Raw genomic sequence first — 27,915 nt, forward strand, 5'->3', positions numbered from 1 at the left:
GAGGGCAGGTGTCACAGAAGACTTTCTTCCTGTGTGTTATACACTTCAGGGTTGTCCAAATTTCTTACAAGTGTATGGTTTCCCGTGACAACAAAAATCAAAAAATGTTGAAGCTCATAGAATAATAATAATTTAAAAATTGCTTGCAAGGACTCCTATTAAGTAAACACTGTGGGGCCCAGCACCCTCCTCCTGCATGTGGCCCCCAGACCTGTGCGTGCTCACTAGCTGGAAGAGGGTGAGGGCCTGCCTCACTCATCAGAGAAAAACTGATGGATAAGGATGATCTCCAGGACTAAGAATCCCCAGCTCCTCACCTCTTTCAATAAGGATTCTGCTAAACTACAACTATTTCAATGAGATGAACTTAACATTCAAAAAACAAAGACCATGGCATCTGGTCCCATCACTTCATCGCACATAGATGAGGAAGTGATGGAAACAGTGACAGACTTTATTTTCTTGGGCTCCAAAATCACAGCGGACAGTGACTGCAGCCATGAAATTAAAAAATGCTTGCTCCTTGGAAGAAAAGTTATGACAAACCTAGGCTGCATATTAAAAAATAGAGACATTACTTTGCCAACAAAGGTCCATATAATCAAAGCTATGGTTTTTCCAGTAGTTGTGTGCAAATGTAAGACTTGGACCATAAAGAAGGCTAAGCGCCGAAGAATTGATGCCTTCAAACTGTGGTGTTGGAGAAGACTCTTGAGAGTCCCCTGGACTGCAAGGAGATCAAACCAGTCAATCCTAAGAGAAATCAACCCTGAATATTCTTTGGAAAGGCTGAAGCTAAAGATCCAATACTTTGGCCACTTGAGGCAAAGAGCTGACTCATTGGAAAAGACCCTGATGCTGGGAAAGATCGAAGGCAGGAGGAGAAGAGGACGACAGAGGATGAGATGGTTGGATGGCATCACCAACTCAATGGACATGAGTTTGAGAAAACTCCAGGAGATGGTGAAGGACAGAGAAACCTGGCGTGCTGCAGTCCATGGGATCACAAAGAGTTGGACATGACTGAGCAACTGAACAACAACAACAATGAGATGACCAATAAAAAGGACTAATTATCTTTAAGTAACATCATAAGTTACTGAATTAGCGGTCACTTGTGTAAAACCTCCCTTAAATAGAAGCAATCAAAATTTATATCTGGCCTTAGCCAACATTTTACATTGACTTATAAGTCTTGCTGAAGACTTCTTAAAAATTATTAAGGAGGGAAACCCACAGGAGGAGAGAGGTGACTGTACTAAACCCTAAAAAGTCTAAATAAAACACTGAAGCTACCTGGCTTATCACAAAAATGACAACTTAGCAAGTGAAACAATCTTCCTCTCTATGTTCAAAGTTGCTGGTGAAAATAATTCTCAGTTGATGCACTGTGTCAAGAGGTGTTGGTTACATTTAGCGCAGATTACAGATTCAGTTACCTACAGGCCATGTACAGGAGCAGGGGCTGGGCAGGGCTGGGCAGCTGGAGAAACAGGTCCTTGTAAGAGGGATGGCCATCTTCATCAATGCCATGAGGGTAGATGGACCCAGTGCTGCTAGATCTTCGGATTTTCACGAAGATCTAGAAATCCAGATTTCTAGATAACATCTCCCAATTTTTAAATGTTACCCACTAATATAAAGGTTTTAAAATATTGTGAGCGCTTAACAAAATACACCTGCAGGCCAAAAGCAGCCAGTGAGTAGAAAATTTTCAACCTCTGTCTACATGTTTAATTTTTGATCAATTTTATTTTTGGAAGGATGGGTGGAGGCAGTGAAATGGTGTGGGAGGGAGAGAAACACAAGAGAGGCAAACCTGTTGATGTTAAGAAAATATTCCTAACATACTTGAGAAAACAATGGTAGCTGTCTACATCTAATGCTGAAGAAATTGCTTCCATTTCTTCAGCTATATTAGGTACAAAGCTCAAAGAGTACATATTTCTCAAGCAACTTCTCAGGAATTTATCCTAAGCAAATACCCACAACTTACAGTCAATGAACTTTACAAAAACTTAACTATACCACTATGTATCACACGCTTATCATAAAAATTTAAAATAAGATGAGAAACCACAGAATTGCTCCTCTGTGCCAGGTGCTATTCAGACATTTGGCACCTGGTATCACCAATGTAGGTCACACAGCCTCTGGGCAAGATTCCAGTAAAAGCCTGTCTGACAAATCTTCCTCCAAAACAAAAAAACAAAAACAACAAAGAACTTAGAGTCAACATCATAAAGTTGTGCTCAGCCATTTTTTTCCAAAGTCAAAACAATGAAAGAGATATTTGTGTTAATTATAACATCCAAAAATAATAATCATATGCTAATAATAATATCTGCACACAGTTTGTAATTCACAAAGTGCTTTTCCTACACTCTCACCTCATTTACTCCTCACAACCTTTAATGGTGCATTTTAGACTTTATATGTTGTCCAAAGTTGTTTTACAGTTATTGACAATGCTACTTTTTAAAAACAACAGTAAAATGATAACAGATATTCAGCATTTTCTACATACTGTGTACTATGCTAAGCATGTTTTCATCTCACCCTCACAAGAACCTCACAGAGGTGATTACTATGGTCATTGTCCCATTTTACAGGTAAGAAAACTGAGGCTTAAAGAGCATGGGTGTTTTGTCTTAGGCCCCACCACTAACAGGCACAGAGTAAACACTGTGAAGCACGTCTGCCTCCACACCAGCATGCTGAGTGTCCCAGAGGCCATTTCCCTGTAAGCTGATTTCAGTTTGTTGCTAGCATGTTTGGAAGCTGTAGCCAAGTCCTCCTGCTCCTATCCCTACCCCACCCATGCCCACTTTCCCAGCTTGGTCAGAAGCCATTTTTAATTTTTATGTTTCCCACTCAAAACCAGCATGAGACACTTGGAGCTCAGCCAACCTGCTCCTGGAGGGCCCTGGAGGCCTGGTGAGGTGCCCCGGGAGACCAGCCTTCCCTGCTGCCAGCCAATGCAGAGTAGCCTGGCGCCCTGCTAGCCTGCTGGGGTCTAGGTGGGGCTTTCCCATCCCTGTCGCCTGTGTGGGGTCTGGGAAGGGGGTCCTGACAGTCATAACAACCCCATGAAATAGTTGCAGGGGTACCAGAGGGGGGCTGGGGGAAAGGGAAGGTGCCTTCGGTTAGAGAGAGGAGGAGAAAATCTATTTAGCCGACAGCTCTGTTGTATCTATTATTCAGAGCCCCACATCAGACCCCTGAGACAGTGAGGCATGGTCTCTAATGTGTACAAGGATACACATTGCTTTTGATGTGCAAAAGCATCAAGCAAGAAACACACACATACATAGTCACCAGCACAGGCCCCCACACACACTTGGAATCATGGAGCAGCTGCTTGTAGGGCAATAACTCCTATCCTCTTATCCCCTCTGTGGCTCCCTCAGTCCTGACTGTACAAGATGCTACCTGCCACAGAGGCTGCACCAGGGATGGTCCCTTGCGGCTGCAGAAGGGCAAGGAGGCAGGCACACGGGTCAGGATGGCCCATTGTGGTCAGCGCCATCCCAAGTGTGCACAGGTAGGTCCAGAGGAGCAAAGGAAGGGCGAAGGCCCTGTCCTAGGGGAAGAAGGGGGTCCACTTTCTTATACAAGGATGAGGATGGGTTCACAATGTGGAAGAAAGATGAAAGGACAGACTCTCCTAGGGACAGATGCTTCCTTAGCACCACTGACTAGGACACAGAAACAGGATGGGACGGTGCGGGCTAAACTGTGAGGACCCCCAGGGAGTTCATTTTCACAGCCCAGATTCTTGGGATGCAAGGGCCAAGGAGATCCAGCAGGTGAGTGGCTACCTGGGCGGGCAGGCTGTTGATCAACTCCGTGCTGAGCTCCTGCCTAGAAGTCGGGGCTTAACAGGCTGCCCAGTGAGTGAACACAACATTTATTCCTCTATAACCAAACACATACATGTGAAATGGCCTCTGGGATGAGGGCTGAGAATGAGTAGGAGGATGGGCTGCCGAATGCCTGGAGAAGAACCGGCAGGAGCGAAGACCCAGTTGGGCTCCTGGGTGCAAACCCTGCTCTCATACCTCCAACTGATCTGGGCCTCTGGTCCCCAGAAAGGTATCTGCAGTAATAATGCTAACCCTGACCTCAGCACACACTACTGAGGCTCTAATACTACGTGGTTACCCACCCGGCACTTTGACAGTGCCTGCCCTGTGGTGAGCAATCAACGAGCAGCATAAAGGGATCACAGTAATGGTCATAAGACCCAGGTTCCTTATCGAGGAGGGCAGGGAAGGTTTCCTAAGAAGAAATGAATCAGCTGACAGCAGACGGGTGAATGGGCATGAACCAGGCAGGGCAGAAGGAAAACGTATTCCATGCTGAGGGAACAGCTTCTGGGAAGTCCCTGAAAGGGAAAGCAGCAGCAGCAGCAGCAGTGTTTCCAGGCGAGGAAAGCAGCCTGTTGGAGCACTCTGGTCAGCAGGATACCTCTGGGTGGAGGAGGACTGCCTCTTCCCGGATTACTTTAAGCTCCCAGAGAGAAACTGCATTCTCAGCATAATTTCCTGGTTCTATGGCAGAACCAGGAAGTGAAGGAGAGGCAAGAACATGAAGTTGAAAGCCCCACAAGAGAACATGAGAAGGTAGCAGCTAGCACTGAGATCTACTGCAGGAGCTCCCAGGGTGGGGGAATGCAGATGTGGACCTGGCATCCCTGGGCTCATAGCTGCTTCCTATTTGCTACTCCTCAGTATTCACTGGGAAAGGTCCCTGGTGGCTCAGTGGTAAAGAATTCGACTGCAATGCAGGAGATGCAGCAGGAGCCGTGAGTTCAATCCCTGGGTTGGCAAGATCCCCTGGAAAAGGAAATGGCAACCCCCTCTAGTGTTCTTGCCTGGGAAATCCAATGGACAGAGGAGCCTGGTGGGCTACAGTCCATAGGGTTGCAAAGAGTTGGACACGGCTAAGTGACTGAGTGTGCACGTGCGCGCACACACACACAGTATTCACTGAGGACTTTACAAGATTCCAAATGAAGATAAAATGCCATTTGGGCCCCTCTATAAAGGACCACTGGCCTTCCTCATCCCCCAGCCAGAAAAGCACTCTCCGCTGGACTGCACAAGGGAAAAGCTGTCAGTGGTTAGCAAGAGTCATTACTTTGGCTAATTTAGGAAATTTGGGATCTGTCCAGGAAGCTGGGTGGACCTCATTCTTCAGCATTCCGTGATGGGCTATTTTTCATTTTGAATTGCTTTCCTAGCCCATCAACAACAGGAGTTAAAAATACAAAAGTCAGGGGCAAAGAATATAGAGAAGTTATGTTCCCAAAGCCTCCACAGGTGGGGAGATGCAACAGGCAACCACAAACCCCAGCCCACACCAACCTATCCTGCCATTAAAACTGAGAAGCGGGGTCGGGGGGCACCCAACTCAATAACCAATGAAACTCCAATTTCAAATACATTTGATCACGTTATAAATCTGTTGTTTGGCTGTACAAACAGACTCTGCTATCCTCACTCTTTCAACATACTTCCTGAGCCAGGTGTTCTGTGCTGGCACCAAGAACCCAGAGATTTTGTGTGTGTGTGTGTGTGTGTGTGTGTGGTCTCCACCCTTAAGGAGCTCAGTTTTCTGAACGAAACAGATAGTAAATCAACAGTTACATCAATAAGTGCTTTGGGAGAGAGAGCAATGCAGGGTGTTCTGGGAGCCAGGAGAAAGGTCATGTCCAGGGCATAGAGAAGTGCAGGGTGGGGGGAAGGTGTCCAGAAGAGCAGAAACCTGAGCTGAGTCACTGAAATGGGGAGCAGGGGAAGGGTCATTCCAGGGAAAGAGCCCAGCTCTGGCCAAGGCACCAAGGGGTGACAGCTGTTGAGAGGCTAGGCTGAGGTTAGAAATATGGGCTATGGAAAAGAGTGAAATGGGGAAGGTGGCTGAAGTCCAGTTATGAAAAGACTGCAGGCCTGCTGAGGGGGCTGGGGTTCTATTCTACAAGCAATGAGGAGCCCCTGGAGAGTTTGGGGTATTTTTGGCCATGTGGTGAGGCCTTGTGGGATCTTAGTTCTCTAATCAGGGATTTGAATCCTTGCCCCTTGCATTGGAAGCCTGGACTTCTTAACCACCGGACCACGAGGGAGGTCTTGCCCATAAAGAGAGCTTTCAGCAGAAGAAAGCCTCGATAGACGTGTGAGTTAGAAACTTCATGCTGCGAGGAGATGGGGGAGCAATTAGGAAGACAAAAGCGGCCCCAGGAAGGCCAATGAAGAGGCTATTAAAACAACCCAAAGGAGGAGTCCTAAATGAAGGGGTGGGGAGGGAGAAGGAAGGAGGAAGGGATGAAGAAGATGGGCTTTTCCAGATGAGGTAACGGGTGGAAGATGACAGTGGAGGGAAAGGACAAAGCCAAGGATGACTCCTGCAGCTGACACGCCTGAGGTGGTTTAGTCCCACCCAAGGCAGGCACCCCAGGAACACAGACGCTCCGGGTACCAGGCGAGGGCTGACCGGAAGTACCCGCGGGACCATAGCTCGGAGCGGCGGTAGGGGCGGGGTGGTGGTCGGGAAAGGTTCTGGGCAGATTCCGGCGACTTCAGGACACAGGTGAGCAGTGGATGAGCTCGGCGGGGAGGAATACTGGGGCTGACCCGAATGGGATCAAGCAAAACCTTATTAAACTAAAGACTGAGAAAAGAGAACCGGCACAGCAGGCTGCGGAGGCCAGGCCTACAGAACTGCAGAGAACCAGGGGGTGGCAGGCAGAGTGAGCAGAAGAGGGGCGCGAGAGGGGAGCGCTCAGCCCCGCCAGAGGCGGGAGGCCCCTCGGACACCCAGGGGGCGCTCTCGCTGCGGGGAGCAGTTAGCTGGGATCAGCAACTGCACCAAGCCTAGCAGTGAGAACAGTGTGGACGTATTCGCAGTCATCCCCAAATTATTACCGCTTTCTTCAGAGCCTATCCTGCCTGTCTGACCCCTTAGACAGGGTCAGATCTCACCTTAGATCTCACCCCTCTATTCTGTCTGCCCAGCTCATGCATCTGCCTCATGAGGACAGAACTTGTCCGGTGTCACCTCTATGACCACAGTGTTGACCATAGTGCCTGGCACACCGAGGTTAAGCACCTTGTCCCAGGCTGCCTGGTTCACTAAAAACAACAAAATATTCAGTGGGCACATGCTACACACCCGATCCCAGGCTGGACGCTGGTGGGGAACAAGACAAAACAGGACCCTGCCCTTGGAACCTGAAGTTGGAGGTAAGCAGAGAGAAACTCAAGTATTTCAACAAAAAGCAGATTATCACTGCCGCAGAGCTAGGACTGGAATCTGACTGTCACGCCTTCTAGTGAGATTTCCTTTCCAAGCCCAAGGGAGCTGCCTTCTCCAACTAAAGGGACATTTCAGCTGGGGAAACAGTCAAGTAAGTGTTTGAAGTTTGGCCTTAGTCTCTTCCAGGGGCCCCACACTTCTGCCACCCTTTTAATAGACTCCTAAGAAGCAGGAACACCCATTGTAGGCTCTAAGTATTTAACCTCAAGAGCTCATGCTGTTTCCAATCCTTCTACATAAGACAGAGGAGCAATTCCAGATTTAGGTGGGAATTAGGTGGGAAACAGAAAGCAGTGCAAACCAGGAGTCAGATACTCTGGGTTCAAATCCCTTCCAACCTCAGGCAGGTTACTCAGTCTCTTGTGATTTGATTTCCTATTGCTGAAGTGGAAACACTAATGCCTCTGTCGTAGGTTGTTGCAAAGGTGAAATAAAAATGATACCTATAGAGCACTCAGCACTGTGCCTGGAACTCCGTGAGATTTCACAAAATGGAGGCTGCAAGCCTGTTCCACCTATTGCTTTAATGACTCCATCTCTAACTGATGTATTTGTGAAAACCAAGCCAAAAACTACTCAGAATTCAAACCCAAGAACATACACTCAAAGTGCTCGAAACATAAATTGCTCTCTAGTTGAGTGACTTGAGGAATTGTCTCAAATTCCCATACTTGGGCAGACTCTGCAGTAAGGAGTTTCATATCCATTTCTTGTTCTATCCTATTTTCTCCTCCAATTCAGGCAAATGCAACTATTTCCCCAACAGATCGCATCTTGTCTCATGGCAGGGGTCCAGACATGGACTGGATTCCACTGGTGCAAGTTGTAGCAGAGCTCGGAACGCCACACCTCAAACAAAGCGTAAGAACACAATCGCAAGCCCAAGGTACACACAAACTCCAAACACACTTGGCTCCAGAGAAAGACAGGAGGACCGGTCACAGCATGCTTTGCTTGCCTCAAAGCTAAAAAGCTTATTTTGGCATTCAGATGCTGAAATCTTTGTATCTCCTTTCTTTTGCCACTCAAACTCTCCATAACTGGTCTCTTTTTACTAATGTCTCTGATTCTTAATCCCTCGTTTATGATGGACCCTGTGCAACCTCGCTGCCTTCCCCCTTCTGCCTCCCTGCAGCACGTTCTCAAGGCCAGCTGTAACCACCTTATCACTAATACGGCAGCCTTCCCTCAGGTCCCTTCTCCCTGGTCTCTGCTGCCCCATCCTCTCTGCTTCCTGGGACTCTCTCCCCCTTGGCTTCTGGTTCTCTTCCAGCTTGTTTCCCATCCCAGAATTATGCACACTCTCTAAGGCTCAGCCCTCACCACATCACGGGGAGAACTTATTAATCCTATGCTTCTGTTCTACATCTCCAGGCCTACCCTTCCCAGCTCAGGTGCCGGCCGTGCATTTCCAGTGATCTATTAGACATGTCCTGTGGATGAACCACTGCCATCTCAAATTCAGTATATCTAAAACTGGATGCACCAACTATCCTTCTCCACCCCGAACAGCCACATTTTGGTCAATGGCTATGAATTATCAAGTTTAAACTTTCATCTTCTTTGGCTCCTGTCTTTAAAGTCTAAGAAGACCATAAATCCTATGTTTCTCCCTTTGCACTATCCCTTCTTTTGGTCCTTTGCTCTATCTTAACCACCGTTAGCCACGTGACTTCACGCCTGGACTGCTGCTGCTGCCTTGGAACAGGGCCCATGCTTCTTGCCAGAATGCCCCTAACATATTACTTTGGCCATTTTACTTCTTTGCTCCAAATAACTTCAGTGGCTTCTTGCTGTCTCCAAGTGCCTCAAGCCTAGCATTCAGGGTTTAGAAAAGGGGTGGGCAAACTATAGCCCACAGGCCAAATTTGGTCCACTATCTGTTTCTGTAAATAAAGTATAATTGGAACACAGCCACACCATCACAGACATATTATCTATGGCTGCTTTCCCGCTACAATGGCAGAGTTGAGGAGCCATGATAGAGACCATATGGCCTAGGAAGCCGAAAATATTTACCATCTGATCCTTTACAGAAAAAGTTTGCTGACCCCAGTCTAGAGTAATCAGCCACCAGCAGATCCTGCCAAACTTCTTACTCACCACTCCTCTGGATGAAATTTTTGTTCTCATGGGTCTTTTGCTGAGTCCACTTTCTTTCCATCTTATACCCACCTTCTCAAGCCAGAAAAGCATATTTCATCCCCCAACTGGACTTGTCTATCCTTCAGAACACAGTCAAGCTCTGCCTCTCTGTGAGGCCAGCTGTATCCATCCCCTGCACCTGGGATACTTCCCCTCTGGGCTCTCTCTCTGTATCTACCACAGAAACATAAATTGAGATCCCTGCAGATCTTTTCCACCTACACTGTAGGCTTCTCCAGAGTACGGTGCAGTACCCTTCACAGAGCAGTACCAGTGATAACGACCTTGTCCTTCATTCCAAATACCAATCCTTGATAGCATAATTCGGTAAGAAGGCATCAAACAAACTTACCAATGAAGGCCTAGCATTCCACATTTGAAAAGTTAAGCTTGGGTCCAAAAACATGCACATTAGACAGCAACACCTAAAAGCCAATAAAATAAGAGTTTAGCTTTAAAAGAGAACATTTCTACATTTTCTTTAAATTTACAACTCCCAGTGGGTTTTGATTCACTATCCTCCCAGGCTGTCCATCTCTGCCTAGAAAATACTTCATCCTTCAAATCTACTGGACAGTCTCTCCCTGGAAGCCACCCTAGTGTCCCAGACAGGCTAGGCACCCCTCCTCTCAGCTTCCGTGGAACTCTGGTGAGTCATTTATGGTAACACGGGGTACAATGTAGCATCACTTCTTATTTTGGACTAGGGGTCCTTAGACTGTATGCTTGTCAAGAGGAGAGATCTGATAAATTCACCCCATCTCTTATTCCCACTGCCTAGAATACTATGGGCATTTAGATAGTTCTCAATAAATATTTGTAAAATGGGTGGAAAAGTTAACCCACTCAATTCATGAAGACATGCCCAGGTATCTAAAATTCTGCTGGACCACAAGTGTCATTCTAGAAATGCATGCTTCAATCCCACTGCTTTTAATAGTCAATGGTTTAGCAGAAAGGATTAATGAGATTAATCTTCTAAATGCACACCTTTGGAATGCCACTTCCCTGAGCAGAAACCTTTAGAGGCTCCCAGAACCTAAGAAGGCAAGCCCGACTCCACAGGCAGGCTGCCAGGCCTACAACAACTGGCCCAGCCTGAGTCTGCAGCCTCAGCTCGTGTGGTCTCCCCCATGGACCCCTCACTCCAGACAGAAAGGACTGGTGGCCAGTCCCTTCTCTCAGCATTCTTCCTCCCCTTCTTGCCACATTATCTCCTTCTATACTACAATGACTTCCATTTCAACATCTTGTCCCAGACCAAAGTCATGGTGGGGCCCAAGAAGGTTGTTCTTTTTTCTCTCCTTTAGAATTGTATGTGTGTGTGCGTGTGTGTGGTGGTGGTAAAAAACACATAACAAAATTTACAAGCTTAACCGTTATGAAGTGTGCAGCTCAGTGGCATTACATACATTCACACTGTTGTGCAAACACTACCATCCACCTCCAGACTCTTTTTTATTGTCCACAAAACTGAAATAACAGCTCTACTTTCTCCGTTCCTCCCTGTCCATAGCACCCAAAACATTTCTGTGGAATGAATGAATGAATGAAGACATGAATAAATCTGACTTCAATCCTCCCTACAAAAGCCAGAAGTACTGTCTCTTTCTGCCAGACTCCCATGGTATTATCTTCACATCTTTCTCAGACCTATTTCCACCAATCTTAAATGACCCTTTTTGCACACTTGTATTCTCCTTCAAGGCGGGAACTACTACTTATTGGAAAGGCTGAGCTCGGGTCCAAAAGCATGCATTTAGCTTCTCCTCCATGCTATTAGGTCTGACGGGCATGTCTATGTCTTCCCCATATAGCTCTTGCCATCAGTGAATCACTCCCTCTTGTTGACATCTCTCGTCACTTGGCTTCCCGGCTAGCGTTCTAGGCTTTCCACCCACCTCACTCACTGGCTGTTCGTTCCCTTTGCTGGTCCTTCCTCATCTCCCCACATCTTAATGTCAGAAAGCCCCAGGGCTCGAATCATAGTTCTCCCTTCTGTATTCCTTCAATCACCCCCCTAGGTGATCTCACCTAGTCTGCTATCACCTATACATCAAGGACGCCGAGATTTCTCTCCAAGCGCAGGTCTCTCGTTTGGACTCCTGGCTAGCATATTCTACTGTCTACTATAGGGAAGATGTCAAGTGGAGAGGAGGTCTCTGTGAGATGTGTTTGATGTCTCAAACTTGACACGTCTCACATAGACCCCTGACCATCCCCCAGACCTGCTCTTCCCAGAATCTTACCAATCTCAGTTTAAGGGCATGGTCTCCTGGTATTCTAGTTGCCCAGGTCAAAGGTTTGGAGTCATTCTCATCTCCTCTCTTTCTCTCTCCAATCCTCACCAAAACTGGTTTTTACCTTCAAAATAATGGGTTGGTCAAAAACTTCATTCAGGTTTTTCCGTAACATCTTAGGAAAAACCCAAATGAACTTTTTTGCCAACTCAATATATTCAGAATATAACCATTCCTCACCTCCTCCACCATCACCACCCTAGGTTATTGCCAGAGCCTCTAACTGGTGTCCCTGCTCTCTTTGCTTCTGTGTTTGGTGTCCCTGCCACCTCCACCCATAGCCTAGTCTCAATACAGGAGAGCGTCTGTTATGACGTAAGTCAGATTATGTCACTTCTTTGGTTAAAATTCTTATAAGCTTTCCCAGCAAGGACAATGCCCAAGGGATAAGTGTTTCCAAAGTAGACTGGTGGGCCCCGGGGTAGGCTGATGGGCAAGGCGGGGTCTTCCAGCCAGTGTCCCCCTCCCAACCGTCTATTTTGTGACTGGCAGTCCTGATATATCTCCTATTATCTGACTCCTTAAAGAAAAGATACTTCTTAAAAGGAGAAAAATATAATTAATCAGCTTGCTTTTCCAGTTAGGATACCACAAGAAGCCATCAGCATTCACATTTCTTAAGAATTCATAAGAAAGACATGTTGAGTCTGCCACCAATTGATAACTCGTTTCCAAAGAGAAAGTCAGCCTTCCGGAGAACAGCTGTTACCTGCTTGGTGCTGGTGGTGAGTCCTCCTGAAGCCCCCTTCACTCACCATGCCATCTGCCTAATTGTCTCCTCCAGACTCTATCTCTCTCCTTGACCTGCCTGCTGTGGCTAGAGGTGAAGTCCAAATGAAATAAGAATTGAAGGACTTGAAGTAGCTCAGGTCTTATCTGTTCTCCTCAGAACAGCAGCAGCAGCCTCTCAACCAGTCTCCCCACATCTACCCATTGATGGTTTAGCCACTAAGTCTGGTCCAGCTCTTTTGCGACCCCACTGACTGATTTTCAACCACAACCTCATATAGTTATAATTTTAAGAAAACCTAAAGTTGATCAAGTTCCCTGCTTTATAACTTTCCAAAGAGCTCCTGGGCTTCCCAGGTAGCACTAGTGGTAAAGAACTCACTTACCAATGCAGGAGACATAGGAGCCACAGGTTCGATCCCTGGGTTGGAAAGAACCCCTGGAGGAGGAAATGGCAACCCACTCCAGTATTCTTGCCAGAAGAATTCCAGGGACAGAGGAGTTACAGTCCATGGGGTCGCCAAGAGTAGGACATGACTGAGCATCTAAGCACACACACAGAGTTCCTACATTGCCATATGATAAATTCTTCAAAATATATTACAATAAACCATAGTAAATATTCTTTTTTATCTTCCCTAGATACATTTATTCTGCTTTCTTCTTAAAAAGGTCTTGCTTGACCCAACAGGGGGGTGGGGGGTAGAGTAGGGTAATCCATCCAGCTCCGATTAGAGCAGTCTTCACCCCCACAACAGCCGATAGTGCTGTAGTGCTCCCAAAGGCTAAGCACATTACCCAAGCTGGGCCATCCAGAGCCGTTCTCTAGAACTGATATATGGCTGCAGAGAAAGGAGTTCTCCCTTCACTGGAATTGCTACACTGGGGCTATCAGCAGTGGTGCCTCCCCAGGGAGGGAGGCCTATCTGCAGTAGGAAAGACTGATGCTAAGGCACAATGAACGGGAGGCGCCAGATGGATCACCAGCAGTGTCAACTCCTATTCTGGAACCTCCTGCTTTTGTGAACTCCTACAGCATCCAGCATCCTTCCCAGTTATGGAACCAGTAACTACCCACTCATGCCTCTACGAGCTGGAGTCCCAACAGGCGCACTGTGACGTTTCCTCTATCTGTGCCTTTCTCCACATTGGTTCCTCTGCCCAGAACGTGAGCTCCCTAGGTTTTTACACAGAGCCACGATTCCTCTGTGAAGTCAGCCCTGAAGGCAAGCACAGCAAGTCCAATCTTACTGACGTGCTCTAAAAGGCCTAGAATATACCCACTGGGTTATACTCACACCCCTCTCCTGCCTTCCCAATCTCCTAGCTAGTTGCCCAAGCTAGAAATCTCAGACTCACCTGGTCTTCTCAGACTTCCTCAAGGCCCACGTGGACTCCCCCTTCTTCTTTCTGCACCATGTCTGCTGTCACAGTCCAGAACCTCATCCTCTCCTCCCTGAGCTCAGGTACCAGCCTCCTGGTCTCTCTGCCCCTCCCCTTCCCCAGTGCTCCACACTGTGGCAGAGGTGAACTTCCAAGAGTCCCTCTACCACCTACAGAGCCAAAACCTTGGCGTGAAGGCCCTTCACGTACAGACTTCAACCCAATCCTCTTAATTTCTCCAACCTCTTCCACTTCCAGGAGGATGAAGAAGACACACTTTCCCCATTCCACCTTCTGTATACAATGAAAACTCCTACACAGGACACACAAAGCAAACGCGAGAAGACTCTGAAGGCAGAGTGAAGAAGGCAGTCCAGTGAGGGGCCTCAGGCCCCAAGGAAGGACACTGCAGTGAGGGGCCCACAGTTGCTTTTTGTCCCACTTGGAATGGAAGAACCTGGAGATGCCAACAAGCACAGACAAAAAAGGCTCCAACAAAAGCTTGCTGCCTGCAGCAAGACAGACAACTTTTAGATAATAACTGCTCTATATCAGCCAACACCACAGAATAGCCCATGGTCCCACCCATACCCGTACAACGAAGGGCAAGTGACACCTGTAAAAAACATCTACAGCTAACCATGCGCTTACTGGTGAAAAGACCAAATGCTGCCCCCCAAGATCAGGAACAGACGATGCTCAACCAAGTGCTCAACAGCACTCTCACTCAACCAAGTCCCAGCCAGCACCAGAGGCCACAAAAGGAAATAAACAGACCGGAAAGGCAGAAATAAAACTGTCATCTCTATCTGTAGATGATATGACTGTCCAGATAGAAAATCCTGAGGAATATAACCAAAAAAGAAAAAAAAAAAAAAAAAGCCTATGACCAATTAGTGAGTTTAGCAAGGATGAAGGATACAAAATAAAAACAAAAACTCAATTGTTTTCCTGTATACTAGCAATGAACATGTGGGCACTGAAATTAAAAATATAGTATCATTTACAATCACTAAAGAAAAAAAGAAAGAAAGAAATACTTGGGTGTAAATATAATTTCTTGCAGCAAATCATTCTAGTCTACTCTGCCAGGAGGGCAGGAACAGTATATATTTGTTTCCCTCTCCAATGAAACCAAAATACTGAGCCAGTGCCCCCTACCTAGAAGACAGGCAATATTTGTTGCCACAGCTCATATTCTGCTCTGTTTAAGATAGACTTTCTTTCCTTTTATGCTCCTAGTGGGAGCACTGTCCACTAAAAAATTTCCTCTCTCATTTCTGCCTTGGCAGGTCATGATTGCCAAGGAAGAACCAGGGAAGCTGTTGCTGTTCCCACTCCAAAACACAGTTATATTCTTACATTATACACAGCATGGACTGGAAATGGCTTCTGCAGGCTCCTCTCTATCACCCAGAAGGAAACTGGGTGCCTTCCACATCAGCCTGAGGGAGGGGCCCTGAGGCTCAGCCCGAAGACCCCAGGCAATGACACGAGACCCCTGACAGTGCTATCCCCTCCAGACTCTGCTGAGAGGAGCCACCGACGTCCCCCAAATCCTGCTGTCTAAAAGCTCCTTGTGAAAAAGAACTGCCTATCTGTGCTGAAGGAAGTACTGTGGAGGAGAAGAGGCTATGAGAGATAGGTCAGGCCCAGAGGGTGTCCAGATACCTTTTTCCAAAACCTCTTCCCCTCTTTTTACTTGTAAGGGTTGAAAGTTGAGTCTAACAGTCATTAAGCAAAAGCCACAATCTCAGAACCACCCTGAGTCCTCTCTTTCGGTCCCACCCCACCACCCATTCCACAGCAAAACCTCTTCCACCTTCAGAACAGACCTCAAATCCAGCCACTTCTCAGCATCTCCACCACCACCACCTCCACTCGGGACCTAGCTGCTCTCATCACTAGCTGGATAATGCCAACAGACTCAGCTTCTCTCCCTGAGTCCTCCCTCAACACAGCACAGTGAGCCTTTCAAGATATGACTCAGATCATGCCATCCCTTCTTCAAAACGTTGAAGTGTTCCTGGCTCTCCCTGTCACTCACAAAGCAACCAAGTCCTGACAATGACCTTAATGGCCTGGCCCCCTTACTTCTCTGCCCTCACTTTCCACCAGGTCTTCTCCTTTTCCTCACTCCACTCCAGCCACCCTGTTCACCTTTACCCACTGTTCCCATGCCTAACTCTCTTCCCCAGTTAAATCCATGACTAACTTCTTCACCTCATTCACTATACACTATATTAGGAGTTTATGCATCTTTGCAAGCCTGTCAGACTCCTCTGCTCATGGGATTTTCCAGCCCTCTAGGCTTCTCTGTTCATGGGATTTCTCAGGAAAGAATATTGGAGTGGGTTGCCATTTTCCTCCTCCAGGGGATCTTCCCAAACCAGGGATTGAACCTGCATCTTCTGTGTCTCCTGCATTGCAGGTGGATTCTTTACCTGCTGAGCCATCAGGGAAGTCCACATTCTATTAGTTCACCAAAATCCATTTCCTCTTTTCTGTAAGCACATGGCTGGACTACATTTCCAAGCTTCCCTTGCAGTTAGGAGTACACATGTGACTGAGTTCTGGGTATGAGGGATGCAAGGCTTCTTCCACACTGTCCTGTAAAAACATCCCCACAAAGTCCTCTCTCTTTTTCAGCTGAATGGAAAGGAATCTGAGGGCCTTGACACAAGATAGAAGGAGTGTGGGTCCCTCCACAACCATCAGGAAGGATGCCTGCTAACCAGGAGCAGCCCCAACTGGAACTTTCTCTATGAGAAATAAAAGTTTTCTTGAGTTGTCACACTGAGATTTGGGCTGTCTGTTTGCTATCTGACCTAACTACTTGGTCTCCTTCTCAATGAGGCCTTCTATTACTCTATTTAAAATCCTCCCAACACTTCTTAGCTGACCACCTTACTTTGTTTTTTCCCCATAGTCCTTGTTACCAAACAGCATACTGTATATTGTTTTTTTTTTCTCTATCTCTCCAAATATGAATGTAAGCTAAAGGCAGGAATTTCTGCTTTTCTTTCCCCTTGTTGTATCCCCTGGGTCTAAAACAGTGCTTGGCAAGTTGTAACAACAATCCTGTGTAGTTGAATGAATGAATGAATAAATAAATGAAAGGGACTACATGGACTCCAAGGTCAGAAAGGCCTGGGTGGAGGCCTGCTCTGCCATTTACTACCTGTGTGACCTGGGGCAAGTTACTCTCCCTCTGCAAGACTCATTTTATTCATTTATAAAATGGGAAGAAGTAACAGTACTTTCTTTATAGAGACTGGAAACAATTAAGATCATGAACATAAATCTTTTAGTGCAGTGCCTAGAAATAGCTCAGGTTCCATAAATGCTAATTACCAACATTGTCAACTCAAGGCCAGAGGACAAGACTGGGTGTCAAGCCCTCACAAGGTCACTGGCAGGGCCACCTATCAGAGAGGAAGGAACTGAACAGATATTTACATGCACAAAGTCTTCTGGAAGAAATCGTGGCAAACACCTAGGTAGTGAGATTCAAGAGCTGCCTGAAAGTTCTCAGTGAATTGCAAATGATCAGAAAAACATGACAACTGGTGTCAGGGGTGATGAAAAATGAGTGCCGAGTCTACAGAAAAGCGTTGCTCTGGAGAGAGCACCACCCCAGTGATGAGAGATCACTCTGTGCCTTTTAAGAAACAATTTTCACAGCAAAGCTTGAGAAAAGAGAGGCCTCTTGCATCATGAGGACAAGGTAATAAGGCTATAAAAATGGAACTCAAATAAACCACACACAGAGCCCACATGGGCCCAATTTTCCAGGAAAAACAGCGATTGCTGCAGCATTCAGATGAGGCAGTCAAACTTATGCCTGAGCATAGCAAATAGCTTTCAGAAATCATCAGGCTGCAGAAAAGCCACTGGGTTTGCCAAATTAGCCGTGCCAGCTCTCACCTGCCCTCTCTGTCATGATTGCCTCTCTCTACCAATAAGAGGACACGGGCAATGATACCCAGGGCCTGTACCTGCTTCACCATCTTCAGAATGCAGAGCCTCCTGGAGCGAACAGCACTATAGTCAGGAGAGCCGGGCTGACGCTCCTGCATCTGCAGCCTGGCCGCCCCCTCTACACAGGCCCTCTAGGCTTTCTGGTTGGCTCAGACATGCCCTCAGATCTCATCTCCTGGAACTCTCTGCCTTGTTGACAAACCTCTCCTTGAAACTCCTTCTTCCTGAGGCCCCTTCCACAGCTCTCACCAAACTCCCCTGCACCCACCACCATGATCCCTTTAATGTCCATCTCTGGCCCCTTTCCCACCTCTACATCTCTAAACATTGGTACCCCAAGCCTCTAAAATATGATGTCTACCCACCTTTCTGATTCCAGTGTCTGTTCTTCCTCTATATGGGAGGCAGGACAGCTTTCTGGTTAGAAGCAGATATTCTGGAGCCAGACCAACTGGGTCTGATCTCAGTTGTATAACATTATGGTCTTGGGCAGTTAATAAACTGTTTTATGTCTATCCCTTCATCAGTAAAATGGAGATGATTATAAAAGACCTCATTTGGGTCACTGCAGGGATTAAGTGAGCTAATAGAGAGATAAAGTTCTTAGAACCATGCCTCACACCTGATACACTCCATAATGTGCTGGCGATGACTGCTATTACACAAGCCATTGTTTAAGCCAAACCCCAAACATACACCCTGTCCTTCCACCTCAGTTTCCTCTACGCAGGCCTTTTATCTTCGCTGGAGATGTCCAGGCGCTATCTCAGCCAGTCCTTAAGGTGCTGACAGGAGTAACCACGCTTAAACACCTTTCTGTAATCCCCCACCCCAGCTATCCAATGAGATGGCATACCTCCCTTCTCTAACAGGGTGGGGCTGACTCCTCCCAGGGCCCTCTTAATCTCTCTTGAGTAATCATTAATTTTATTTTAGTTTTTTAAAATATTTATTTATTTCTGGCTGAGATGGGTCTCTGTCCCTGGCACGTGGGTTTTCTCCAGTTGTGGCAAGAGGGGGCTACTACTCTCTAGTTGCAGTGAGCAGCCTTCTCATTGCGGTGGCTTTTCCAGTTGCAAAGCATGGGCGCTAGAGCAGCAGTTGTGGCGCATGGGCTTAGTTGCCCTGAGGCATGTGGGATCTTCCCCAGCCAGGGATCGAACCTGTGTCCCCTGCATCAGCAGGTGGATTCTTAACAACTGGACCACCAGGGAAGTCTCAACAGTCATTAATTTTAGACTTGTCTTACCTTCCCACTCCTAGTTCATAAGCTCCTCAGAAACAGGGGTGTGTTGGGTTTTTTTCTTCCCAAGTTTCTATCCCCCTGTAACTTTATTCATTGTAAAGACTCAGTCAACATTTGCTGGATTATGTTGAAATGCAAAGCCTGGAGCCTGGGTCTACATAACAATCAACAGAAACCAAATCAACAACAGATCAGCAGGACAGAGGAAGCCTTCCCCATCACCCCAATACAGATGTCAAGTCAAAAAGAATAGGAGGGACCAAGTGAGTGACATCTGTTTCTCTGTTTCATTCTAGCCATTTACTAATGGCCAACAAAGAGCCAAAACCTTTTCAGGAAGCTGGCAATCTGCTTCCACTGCAAAAAAGACTTCTCTCCCTGACAGGCTCACTCTGTCTTAGGGAGACATGGTTTCTCCCTCAAAAATCCTATTTACTTTTTCTTGTTTTAGGCTATTTCTCTAAAACATCTTCAAGAAGAAATCATTGTTTATTTTGTTATTGTTTTAAACAAAATGCCAAAGATACACGGACACATAATTCCTCAATTTTCCACAGGCAGATTACTCCTTAAGAGGATGTATGGGGCTCAACTCCACCCTTAAGAATAAACAAGCCATGTATTACTTGTAAATACACAGCATTTTCCCTATGTCTAATTTCACATTACTGTTACCCTGCTTCTTCAATCATGGAAAACATGACAAAGACCTTCCTAGCTTTTAAAGTAAAATTTGAATATATCCTCAGGATATTCTTCTTGGGAAAAAAAAAAATCTGATTCTTTATCTAATTTTGGGCCATTGCCATTAGCTAGATAAATGCCAACCTAATGAAATGATTCTGTAATACACAAAGATGGCTTAATGTAGCATTAGATGAAAGAGCAAAAATTAGAAGTAATCAAAATGCCCCATAACAAGCTCATGGCTTAATGAAGGCATTCCCTTGATAGAATATTACGTAGCCATCTTAAAGAAGCATGTTGGAATGAGGGAGCCATGTGGAAAAAGGCTGAAGGTATTGTCTTAAGAGGAAATGGGATGCTAAGTGTAGGATGTGTGTTCATGCCACTAAGGTTGCCCCAGCTGGGCAGATGAGGCCCAGAGTTTGAAGTCAGAAGCAAGGAAAGTTAAAGGGAAGGCTAAGAGAAAAATCTTTGTTAATAGGGCCAGAGGGTGGTGGTAGGAAGGCATGGGCAGGGTCCCTGCTAAGGAGTAGAGAACAGAAGATGGGAAAGGTGCCCCAAAGCCAAAGTCATTTCAGGATTCCATCCCAAAGCAGGCAAGGGGAATGGGAACGGGGACCCTTCCATTTCAGAATGAATCAATCCCTGGGTGAGAAAACAACTTTCAAAGCCCTAAGACACTTAAAGTCAAGACTTGGCCTTTCCAAGGGGCTCCCACCAGAAGGCTCAGCCCTTCCCAATCCTGTGAGGCTAATCCTGCCCCAAGGCAGGAGGGATTTAAGGGGTTCTAGCCTAGAACCCAGGGATTTAGCTTGTTTGCTGATAGCCTGGCAGATAAAGAAATTGAGCCCCCTGAGAACAAGTATCTTAGCCAAAGCCACACAGAGAGTTAGGGGCTGAGCTGACACTTGAATCTAAGCTTGCCTGTCTCTGGGTTTACAGCTCTTCCACAGAGCAACTTGGTGCCAGACAACTGACAAGTCAGATCAACTGGCCCTGCACGATGACAGAGAAGCAGTGGATTATGACCAGGTGAGCCAACAAGATCAGGGCAGGAAGACCCCAGAACACCAACAATAGCCCCCAAAGAAGGACATGAAGAGGCCTCCAGAGGCCACACTGTGGAAAGGCCAAGGTTTGAAAGTTGTTCTCTCATGCAGGGATTGACTCATTCTGCAATGGAAGGGTTCCCATTCCCCTTGCCTGCTTTGGGATGGAACTCCTGAAGTGACCTTGGCTTTGGGCACCTTTCCCATCTTCCATTCTCTACTCCTTTGCAGGCCCCTGCCCTGTGCCCAGGCTTCTCATCTTCCTACCACCAGCCCCTCTGGCCCTGTTAATTGAGACTATTGGTTTGCCCGCTCCTGTACCCCAGCCCATGCCGAATCGCTGCCTCTAACCCCTCAGCCTCCTGCACGTTGTTGGCTCAGCTGAAGCTCATCGCCCTGTGGGTGTCCCTGATGCCATGACCTCCAGCACTGCTGTGCCACCTGTAGGTCCCACAGGACCATTTCTGGACCGGAGAAAAAGACTCCAGAGCTCCTCCCCACAGCTCCCATCCCCTTTGACTCTTACCCCTACCTCCACTAGAATCCCCAATCCAAACATCTCCTGCCAATATGAGAGACCAAACTCCCTGCCTGGCATGTAAGGTCTCCCTCATGGAACCCAAACCACCTACCTGACCAGGCCTCCTAAGGCACCCACCCCCTTCCCCAGGTTAAGCAGGGACTCATTCCTTATACCACCTCCAGAAGGCATGTTCCCCTCATCACCCCAATACCCCTAAGTGCCAGCTCAAGCTTTCTCTCATTTTTTTCTTCCAAACACACTGATCTCCACAGAAAGAACCCAACCCTTTGGGGTCTAAGTAGCCAAAGAGCCAGGCTCTCAAATATGGAACAAACAGCTCATCCTGACACCATCATCCAAAGGACTATGCACAGGAGGGCCTTCTCTCCCCAAATCCACTTGAAACACACCATCAGAGTCCATCATTTAAGCAGTTGTCAAACCCTCCCTTGACCTCCCTCCCCTTGGGAACGGATGCAAACGTTAGGCAGTGATGCTGGAGCCAGGACAGCTGGTAAGGATCCTGGCATATTCAAGAGCATCCCACTTGCAGTAAGCACTTCCTGGGCTCCTATTCTGTGCCAAATGGCAGGCAAAGGGCACAAAGACACAAATTCAGACACACCAGCAGTTGCAGCAATTCAAAGTCAAACAAGGAAAGAAGTGAGATAAGCCTCACTAATGCAACATGACAAAAGCCACCCAGAGAGAGAAGGCACAGAGAGAAGAAAAGCAAGGAAGAGAGGCAGCAAGGATTCAGTTCAGCTGAGAAAGGGGTGGGGAAGGCTCAGAGAAAGCCGAATGTGAGCTGGTACCTGAGGGGTAATCAACAAGAAACACGACAGCCATCCCCATGTACTGGGTGCTGATTGTAAGCTGAGCACTGCGCCAGACACTTCACTTGCTCTGTCGCAAACTTATCCACTCATTCATTAGGGACCGGACTACCCGTTAGGCTCTAATGTAGGCACTTCAGATAAACACAAAATAAACACAAGTTGCGGCCCTCAGAACCTAGATCCTGTTGAAAAAAGACAGACAATAAACCAGATAAGTAAAATGTATTATATGTTAGATGGTGATAAGAGCTAAGAGGAAAAATAAAACAAAAAAGGGCAAAGGGAAACATGGGGGTGGAGCAGTGGGCTGGGTGGTACGACTCTACACAGGGTGACATTAGAGAAAAGACCTGGAGAAACTGAATGAATGGCCATAGAGGTATCTGGGGAAGAGCATTCAGGGCACGGGGCGCTCATTGGCAAGAGCTTGGACAGGAAGCAAGTTTGGTGTGTCTGAAGGACAGCAAGGGCTCCAGCGTGGCTGAAGAGAAGCGAGTGAGGGGCAGGCGGACAGCTGCACATATGCACTGCACGACTCAAGAAGGCGCAATTCGCATGCACCACGGTGCGCCAGGCAGAACCCAGTCTGCTCAAACCCTCACCAGGCCCTGGGGTGGGAGATGAGCTCAGAGAAGCACCAGGAAGCCCTGTGGGCCAGGAGAAGGCTTTTCCTCTGAATGAGACAGGAAGCTGCTGTCAAGAGGGTTCTGAGCCTGAGGCATGACCTGAGCTGATCTCCTCTTCATGGGATCGTGGACTGAGAGTACAGTCAGGAGGCAGGCTGGAAGCAGGAGACTGCTCGGGAGGCTACTTGTAATAATCACACTCAACTCTGTATCTCACATCCTCCCAGTCCCGTGAGGCCGATACAATGCTTACTCTTTCACAGATGAAGAGATTAGGCTCCAGAGAGATCTGGTCACTAGCCCAAGGTTCTGGCCTCGGCAGTGGCAGACTGGCCAGGAGTGGGAAGCGGGGGATGAGAACATTCCAGGGGGAGTGAACAGCATCAGCCATGGAACAGGAGACTAGCAGGGCTGGCATACTTGGGGAAGGGCAGGCTCATGGTCCAGGGAAGGTTGAGGCAGGGCTGAAGCATGGGGGCAAATAGCCAGGGCAGCCAGTGAGGCCCGTCTGGCCCTGGCCACTCCCACACGGCTGCCTACCAGCAGTGTCCAAGCCAGCACCGCTGTCTGGACCAGAACCACCACCTCCCAGCTCATCTCCCTCTCCATGCCTGTCATCCCTACCTCAGTCTACAGGCAATCAGAGGAGTCCTTGAACAACAGAGATTAGATCCTAGTTTCTTGCTCTCAGCACTCCAGCAGCTTCCCATTGTGCCAGGCAACTAGTAGACCCTCAGCTGATGTCGAGTGTAGGCATGACTCCCTCATCCCTGCAGGCTCATCCAGGCCTGGCCCTGGAAGGGGGAGGACCCCTTCCTCCTCCCTCTTCAGCAGGTGTGGCCAGTGAGACCCTATTAACTCATCAAAATGCAAGAGGAGATGGCAGCCATTCACACCACCTGGGGGCAGCTTTGAGATTCAACTGTTTAAAATAAAACTGCTTACTTCAGAGCAAACTGGAGGCACTTTACCACGCTGTGGCCAAGGAGAAGGAGGTCTGCAGATATGCCCGGTCTGGAAAGACTGTAAGAGGTGCCTTGTCCCTGAGTCCCCAGTGCTCTGGACAACATTCTTCATGTGAATGATGTCTAAGAGCTGTGTGAACAGGACAGAGCCGCAGACACAAGGCAGGCAGTGAAAAGCTTTCCTCCCCGAGACTGTGAACTCAACGAGTGGAGCCAATGGCTGTATTCTTTCCTGGAGCCCTAATACAATGGATCCAAGGTTGTCTCAGAAACTAGGGAAAACTATGAAGCTAAGGCTTAAACAAAACTTTACAAAATGTGAGCCAGCCAGGCCTCCTGAGGCTCAACTCACTGCAAAGCCCTTTGTGATGAGTAGAAGGAGATACATAAACATACACACATGCATGCATGTAGGTCTATTTTTAAAGGAATGGTAACAACACCAAAAGAATGAGAATAGTAACAAGCTCTCCCCCACTCACCCACCCAGGAAAACTGTATTTAGCAACAAAGAGCCTCGCAAGGAGGCCCTGGTAGGAGTGTTAGCTGATTACTGCATGAATGACTTGTTTCTCTGGTTAAACGGCACCACTGTGGGTGGGAGAGGGTGGGGGGTGCACTGGAAGCCAAGTAAGTCCCCAGACCCCTTCAGAAGGCAGATAACCTCCTGGTTTTCTGTACTGCATCAAACAGGTCCGAGAAAAGCTTCAAAGGCTTTGTTCTTTGTGCAGGAAGATGGGAGAAGTAGGGTCAGAAAAGCAGTCCTAACGTCTGCAGAGGAACGAGGTTGAGTCTCCACGGGGGTGAGGGACCTGTGTGTCCTGGTTTTCAAAAGGAGGGGACACAAAGAGCAGGACGAATGGCTGAGTCCAACCCTGACAGAGGAATCAAATATAAAAGACGACTCAACGAGGATGTTCAGGAAAACTGCTTTCACTTGCCCAACTCCAAGCATTTCTGGGCAGTCCAAAACCAAGCGTGTAGTGAGGCGGAAAGATCCTGTGAGAGCTGGTCATCAAGAGTTTCGGAAAGGGCAACAACGGCTCAGTGAATTCTTCCAAATACATGCAAAGGTCAGACTCAGCCATGAGCAAAAGGACTGGGGGTGGCTGGATGATGGGGAAACCCAGTGAAGTTAATTGAAACTAGTTTCCTGAAGGTAACAGCTCAATGTCCCACTCAAGGGACAATGAGAAGCTGGTCCTCATTCAAAGTTGAGAATTATGGAGAAAATGCAAGCTTGTCTTTAGACAAAAGTTCGGGCATGCATAAATCTAGATTCCTGTGTGTAAACTGGCTCATCACTGTTCAGAAAGGATGGACACGCACTTGGGTAATCCAGACATAGGAAAGGGGAGGGGCCAAAAGAGCCAGCCCCTAGTTCATGCCTTCAACTTTTGCTTTCTCCACCTGTGGACTCTGCTGGCCCAGACTGACAGAATGGGAGAAGCAGCTCAGAGGTCTCAGTCATCTCCTCCTTCTGCACCAGTAAGTACCGAGGATGTAGAAAGAGGCAGGCATTGGAAGCATCCCAACACCGGACCCTCCTGCTCTACTATAAATAGGGGCACCTCTGGGGCCGTTCTTACAATGTGTAATTATTTTTATCACTTATTTCTCTGTCAACTGTTTCTCCCACCCAAATGAAAGCTTCCGGGAGCAGAGGCCAGGTCTGCCTTGCTCATCACTGTGCCCCCAGCCAGCATCTACAGCAGTGGCTGCCACACTGCAGGACCATAGCAAACGAATGCACGGCTTGGGGACTGCCTGGCTTCAAACACCAAGCACTCATCTCGAAAAGCTGTGGCGGAACCTGTCCTGCCAGGAGTGGGCTAAGTGCTGCATGGATCACTTAGTGCCTCCCCCAAAGCTCTCAGCCAGCTCAGGGCCCCGACTCCGCCCTGGCAGTCCCGACTCGTCCTCCCCACTGCACTCGAGGAGCACGGCTCAGACCATGCACCTGAGCCACAAGGAGAAAGGGGAAGCCGCTCCAGGAAAAAGGGTAACAATCACTCTTTTAAAATGTTGGTGGAAAGAAGCCACAACCAAATCTACAAAATCACGAGCAGATGGAGAGGACACTAGAAACAGAAGAGTCCTGAGAGAACACAGGACAGGGTTGCTCAATTCCAGAGTAACAGCCTCAGAGGTCGCTGAGGCACACAGGAGTATAGGACAGGAAAAACAAACAAACAGTCACACAGGGAATGGGAGAGCTGCAGAATTCATCTCCTTAGGTGACTGTAGTAAAGGCCAGCTAATTCAAGGAAGAGCATTACTCAGGACATCTTGCCTAACACATTATAAACACTTAGCTTTGTACGTTAATTTCCAGAAGGAAAACACACTCTTTATAACAAGTTCCTAAATGCGTCAGTCAGAGAATAAGCTGGATAGGTCTGCGTTAATTTGATTTGGCTGGAGAGTATTAATTTGTGGGACTAATTTTTAACTGGCCCTTTATGACTATAAAAGTAATACATGCTCATTGTTGAAAAATAGGAAACTGCAGAGAAGATGATGCGAATAAAAATTACCTCTAATTCCACAAGATGAGAGCCACTGTTAACACTCTGGTATATTTCCCTCCTTCTATGAATGAAATTTTAACACAGTTGAGGGCATACTGTGAATACAATTTCAATTTCTGACTTTTGCCAGTAGAGTTCGTTAAAAATACTTCATTGGGTTCCAAGAAAGAAGTTCACCCTTAGTGAATATACAAATTAAATAACACAATGAATAAAAGTTATTCATTTGTGAAGTTAAAAAAAAAAGCAAAACTGATTATTTTATTGAGCCCCTATTTCCTTATTAGCAAAGGAAAAAAAAAATCACGATTGTTAAGATAAAAATGGCCCATAAGATAGAAACATTAAATTCATTTTTATATCCTCGTACCTACACCATATTTTCAAGAAATTTTTTTTTTAAAGCCACACATGTTTTCAAATCAACAGAAGAAGTTTATAACTGGGTCTTATTATTGTGAAGCAAAAAATCAAGTTTTAGTGGTGTTGGTGAAGTTTTATCTTCCAACCTGCAGGTGAACTAAACCATTTAAAAATGATCAGTTCACATGCATGGACCGTGACATCCAAATGAAATCTTATCTTCAGTTTTGCTGTATTCTGTAACCTAAACTGTGGAGTAAACAAATTGCCCTGCAAAGGACATACTATGTGTCACATGCTACCCTGTTGGGAGCTGTCCTACTATCTGCCTGCATCCTGGTGAGGCACCTGGTTTTACATGTAGGTCCAAGGTCTTGGCCAGTGGAGAGTAGAAGAAATGTTCCACCTAGCAGAGAAGACCATCCAAACTCAGGAGCTCTGTAGCACAATGCATTTTTTTTTCACCTCTCATAATAGTTCACACCTCATTGAACAAATGTGTCCATGCCAGGCACTGGGCTGGGTGCTAGGGACACAAAGGTGAATAACACAGATGCTGTGCCCACTGGCATGGAGCTGCAGTTTGCAGAGCACTTCCGCATCCATCATCCTCACACTAAGCCTGGGAGACAGTAAGGTCACCCCACTATTCCCATATTCTAGACAGATAAAGTGAACACGCATTGGATTATTTTATCCCAGGTTATGACATGCAAGAGCTAGACTCAAATCCAGGGTTTTTGACTCCTCATCCAGGGCTCTTTCTGCTGGTGAATTTCCTTACTGTCACTGAAGTCTTCTAAATTACTCATATTCCCTCCAGCACCTGGGTTTTACCTGGCTGCCCAGTTTCTGAGCAATGAGTTCCCCTGATCACTAAATGGCTGTGTGTATCCTGGTTTCTGGGAGTATTCTTAGATTCTGACTCTAGACTCGGGTACCTTTCCAGTTTTCCTGGTAAGAGCTGCAGACCCCACTCACTCTTTCCCACAGTGTAGCACACTGCTAGCCTCCTCCATTGTTCAGTCTCCTTTCCACCCGAAAAGTAGATTTTGCTGTACTCCTAAGAGCTTTCTCAGCTTCCTTTGCAGGTAAATGTAGCCATATGACTAAGTTCTGGCCACTGGGATAAAAGAATGTGCGACTTCCCGGTCTTGCCCTTAAGATGACTGCATGTATGACTCCTTGATCCTTTTCCCCTGGGAGATGGTAAAAAGTGAGGCTTCCACCTTCA

General features: G+C 47.1%; 2 protein-coding genes across 28 annotated transcripts in view; one reads left to right on the forward strand and one right to left on the reverse strand.

Annotated features, from left to right (window-relative positions):
* Positions 1–27,915, reverse strand: part of BMAL1 (basic helix-loop-helix ARNT like 1) — a 107,087-nt gene that overhangs the window by 64,298 nt on the left and 14,874 nt on the right. For 12 of the 27 annotated variants that reach the window (XR_014069669.1, XR_014069670.1, XR_014069667.1 and 9 more), the window contains exon 2: positions 9,812–9,884. The exons of 8 other annotated variants lie outside the window; for them this stretch is intronic. The gene's annotated coding sequence lies outside the window, so the exon portion shown is untranslated. Of the gene's footprint in view, positions 1–9,811; positions 9,885–18,217; positions 18,435–22,172; positions 22,385–27,915 lie in introns of those variants that run through there. 7 more of the 27 variants (XM_081545103.1, XM_081545090.1, XM_081545097.1 and 4 more) reach the window with 3 other exon arrangements.
* On the forward strand, positions 19,281–26,564 carry LOC145527333 (uncharacterized). Its single transcript, XM_081545150.1, has 4 exons — positions 19,281–19,361; positions 20,728–20,817; positions 25,219–25,275; positions 25,438–26,564. Exons 2-4 carry the CDS (start codon positions 20,789–20,791, stop codon positions 26,153–26,155), a joined length of 804 nt encoding a protein of 267 aa, XP_081401276.1. The 5' UTR covers positions 19,281–19,361; positions 20,728–20,788; the 3' UTR covers positions 26,156–26,564.

This window comes from Giraffa tippelskirchi, chromosome 11 (genome assembly GCF_054371585.1).
Source record: "Giraffa tippelskirchi isolate mGirTip1 chromosome 11, T2T-mGirTip1v1.2.pri, whole genome shotgun sequence".
Classification (NCBI taxonomy): domain Eukaryota; kingdom Metazoa; phylum Chordata; class Mammalia; order Artiodactyla; family Giraffidae; genus Giraffa; species Giraffa tippelskirchi.